This window comes from Peromyscus eremicus, chromosome 2 (assembly GCF_949786415.1).
Source record: "Peromyscus eremicus chromosome 2, PerEre_H2_v1, whole genome shotgun sequence".
Taxonomy (NCBI): domain Eukaryota; kingdom Metazoa; phylum Chordata; class Mammalia; order Rodentia; family Cricetidae; genus Peromyscus; species Peromyscus eremicus.
The window spans coordinates 27065059-27069664 of NC_081417.1; the positions used below are offsets into that span (position 1 = coordinate 27065059).

Sequence of the window (4606 nt, forward strand, 5' to 3'; positions counted from 1 at the left end):
TGTGTCCCAAGGTAATTGTCTCCTCTACAATGAGGTAACTACGTATGGAATAATAGGGGGAAGTTCAATGCACTAAGCATTTAACGGTGAAAACAGGAACATTTAAAATACTCTGTTCATGGTTAAAAATAAGTTGTACTCTAAGTCCAGTGATCATTGCCAGGGAGAACCAAAGTTGAGACATTTCTATTAAAAACATGACTCAGAGGAAAAAATACAGGAGCTAGTAATGAAGGAAATGATCTGAGGTCTACCCTCATTGGTCACTCCTACAGTCACGTGGTCGGGACGTCTTTAAAAGGCAGTTATCTGGACTCAAGAGGATCATAGCACCTTCCCCTATTCTGCAGCCTTTTTCTCACCTGGAAGAGAAGTCTCAGAAAGTTCACAAAATGTGTGATGCCTTTGTGGGAACCTGGAAACTCGTCTCCAGTGAAAACTTCGATGATTACATGAAAGAAGTGGGTAAGTGCCGTGGGGGATAGGGCTTCCCTATGGGGGAGAGGCTTGTAGCTGGCCTTCAGCTTGGGAGCAGTTGCTTTGGGAAATGCTGTTTTCCGCATAGAAGCTGTAGAAGCCACTAGAAAGAGCCTGTTCTAGAAACTTCCTAAATCAAAGCTTCAACCTAGTGCTTCCTGCAGGTGAATCAGCACGGAAAGGAGTGTAAATGAAAATCTTTTATGATCTATAGAATGACAAGGTGTCACCCTCACTACCACACGTGTGTTTCTGTGGTTCACTTGGCTCTCTGTCTGTTTTTAACATCTCCTTTTACACAAAAATTTTGCAATAACTTGGAAAGAAAATATACTTTTTTTGTAGCATGGAGTAATTTTTACTTAAAACTGAAGCTATGATTTCAAGCCCATCTTAGAAAAAAATATGTTGGAAAATATATTTTAGGAGAATTTTTTCTGTCTCAGTGTCACAGTAGACAAAAGCTTGACTTCAAGAAATAGTTTTCTTCATGGGGTTAAGCATTCATTGGTTTGGAATGATATGGAATGTCATAGATTTAGTGAGTGATTCAAAAGGAAAGTTGGGCATGTGAAACACGTATAGAATGTGCCTTTCCGATAGTAGAGGTTCTGTCAACACTGCCCACATGCTGCTGTGTGAATGGTCACCAAACAATGTTGGCAGCAAGACAGTGGCCATTAACCAGTGATGTTCTCTTTCAGGGAGCTTCTGCATTGAACCCCATCTCTCTGTGATCTGCAGAAGGTCAGATCCCATACTACAGAGAATCTTCAGTAGGACAGGATCCCCTAAATTTTCAAAGGCTTAACCTTTCCCTCAGTTACAAAGTGGGAACTTTTGGTGATCTGTCAATACTGTTCTCCTGTTTGTAGATAAGAAGTTTATCAGAAATTTCAGCATGACTGACCTTTTAGCGTATCGGCTAGGTACTGTTCAGTATGCTAGTTCCTATGTACTGACTTAGAAACACCAGGGTTTGGATCAGTTTTAGCTATTGACTTTTTGAAACATTTTGTACTTGTAATATCCCTACCTAAATTATAATAACATTTTGAACTGTGAAAGACTCATAATTAAAGGCAATAAGATAGTTCCTGGATGAAATTGGAGCTATAATTGAGGCACAGTGGGCTGGTATTGCCTTCTACAGTCAAATAAAATCAGAAAGAAACAAGTGAAGCTGTCGTCTTTCCCAGGCTGGGTCCCTCTGGAATTGTTCCCACATTGCATCTCTCCCGTACTTATTAATTGTACTGAATGTTGTGTTATGGGGCAGAGTGAGGATTCAAGGCAGAAATACATCATTTTCTCACTGTGGCTACTTTTTAGACAAAGAACCAAGTCACAGGCTCCACATCACTTGTGCTCTGTTTCTCTCTCAAGTCAGCCTTAATTCTAACCTGTGGTCACTTTTAGTTAAAGAAATTACCCTTATTTAAGCATTTGTGCTGGAAGAGTCAGCACATCTGTGACTGTGGGAATTCTGTGTAACACATGCAGAGAGAGCAAGTTGTTACTGTTCATCCAAGGCTGTAAGTTGTTCAGGGAAAGCATTTCCCTCATTTAAACAAACAAGACCCCACAACTTGAGTGACTGTGATATGCAGTGTTAGTGTCCAAACTGTTGTAAACAATGGAATTCTGATTTCTTGAGTTCAAAAGATATTTTCTGAGTCCCCCTTTAATTTTCCTTACACATTATTGGGAATGATATTGCTGTTTTAAAATGGCATGGTATGTAGTAAATGTTTTTCCTATTAGAGAAATTAATCAGCGATCTTCCTTACATGAGGGAGTAATATGGGAAGGAAGCCTAGAAAAATGACACTTGGCAACAAATGCTGTGAAATGGGGTTTCTGGACACTCAAAATAGACGACCTTTAACCCACTAGCTCTATATCAGGCCTGGTCTCTGACTTTAGAGGTTTGTAAAAATTACAACTTTTAATATTTAAGAAAGAATGAAGTGATCAGTCTCAATCATAAACACAAAATAGAAATAGTATACATACACATATATTATCACCATATTATAGATACATTATAGATATGCTGACACATATAAGGCACATACACATCGAGATACGAAGAGTTAATGTCTTTATAGATTCTGTTGAAATCAATGATGAGGCTCCTGAAGAAAAGAAAGGGACAAGCTGAGAGTACATCTGGAGGGCTGCTCCTGAATGTGTCCTCGGGGATTAGGGCCAACGTGCTTAGCTGCGTAGCTAGTTTCGAAAGAGCCTCGAGTAATCTGGCATCTTTTTCTTCATGGGCACAAAAACGCAAGCTAGACATGCTTTCTCTTCCTAACTGCAGGAGTGGGCTTTGCTACCAGGAAAGTGGCCGGCATGGCCAAGCCCAACATGATCATCAGTGTGAACGGAGACGTGATCACCATCCGATCAGAGAGCACTTTTAAAAACACTGAGATTTCCTTCAAACTGGGCCAGGAGTTTGATGAAATCACCGCCGATGACAGGAAAGTGAAGGTGAGGGGCAAGGAGCTGGGGCACAGGAGGGCCTGGCATCTAATGTCCCAGCCTAGAAGAAGTGATTTCAAGACAACGGGAAGATGAGCTTTCCCTTGTAGTCCGAAGGCCTCTGAGCTCCCACGTCGAAACTGTCGCCATCAGAGTGCAGATTGCTAACTTGCCCTGATATTAAAATTGATCAGCATATTTTATGTGTCATGCAGTAGTGTATATGAAGTAAGTTAGAGCAATACAATTTTAGAGGAAGTTTATAAAAGAATAAAAATCACCCTAATGCCACCTCTTCAGCATAGTTTTGTCATCTAGTTTCTCTCACAAAACATTCTTTTTTTTCAAATTGTAATTTATGTTCTATTTCTATTCAGAACATATAAGTGTGTGTGTGTGTGTGTGTGTGTGTGTGTGTGTGTGTGTGTGACTTCTACATTATTGTTTTCAAGACAGGTTTTTTTTTTGAAGGTCTTCATTTTTTTCTTTATGTACAAAGATTAGCATGATCTGTTTCATTGTGTAGACAGTCTTGAATAATCCATTCAAGGTCTCTTAGTCCAACTTAATGAAGCCTATGTCCTTCGCGTACTGGCGGAAACACTGACAGCACGTGTTCACGCTCATGTTTCTTTCTTTCTTTTTCTTGTTGGACTCTATTCTTGTCACTTAGAGTAAGGACCTCAGAATATTCGTTTGAGCCAGGGTTCCATGTTTTCAATCACATTTTTGGCCTTTATTTGCACATTGCAATCTCTCTTCCCGTGCCTGCAGAGCATCATAACCCTGGATGGCGGGGTCCTGGTTCAGGTGCAGAGGTGGGATGGAAAGTCGACCACCATCAAGAGAAAACGAGAGGACGACAAGCTGGTGGTGGTGAGTACACTCTGCATACTTAGTTGTGACCCACCATCAGGGCCTCAGGACCACTGCCCTACTTCAGGAAACTCCCCTGCTGTGTAGAACCAAAGGTTCATTTATGGTATTTGTTTATTTGGAGATGAGGGTTGAGTCTGTGTTCTCACACTTACTCAGTGTGCTCTGCCCCTCTGAGCTACTGCTCCATACTCTGATGCTGTCATGCTCCACCCAGGCATGTTTTCCCCTTTGTAGCAATCCCTGCTTCCTCCCCAGTGTCCCAGGCTGCCTGGTGCAACACCCTCACCAGAACATACTTCCGCTGTGGCATCCACTCCCCATGGAGATTTCTCAGCTCCCTGAGAGGAAGACCTTCTTGGTCTTTGCATCACCCTAAGCAATTACACTCGGAGATGGAAGTACAATGCAAGCACAGGATTCTAGAACATGTATTTTGTGTTGAGTATCATTTGATTTCCAACACTGAGAAATACGAAAAATAAATTCACACTGTTGTCTCAGTGATTGACCTTGACAATTTTGTACCCATGTCTAGGAATGTGTCATGAAAGGCGTCACTTCTACCAGAACTTATGAAAGGGCGTGAGCCAAGGGAAGTAGCCCTGGACTGACATTTGCATCGAACTCTACAATATTTGGTGGGATGTATTGGTTTTAAAAAGATATGATTTTCCACTAATTAGCAAACAACTAATTTTTCCTAAAGCTGAATGTTATTGAATATGGTTGTGTTAGTTAAATAAAACCTTTTTAGATTTAGAAA

General features: G+C 40.9%; 1 protein-coding gene across 1 annotated transcript; it reads left to right on the forward strand.

The window, feature by feature from the left end:
- The first annotated feature begins 320 nt into the window (after positions 1-320).
- Positions 321-4606, forward strand: Fabp4 (fatty acid binding protein 4). The gene is made up of 4 exons (XM_059253947.1): positions 321-465; positions 2801-2973; positions 3739-3840; positions 4379-4606. Exons 1-4 carry the CDS (start codon positions 393-395, stop codon positions 4427-4429), a joined length of 399 nt encoding a protein of 132 aa, XP_059109930.1. The 5' UTR covers positions 321-392; the 3' UTR covers positions 4430-4606.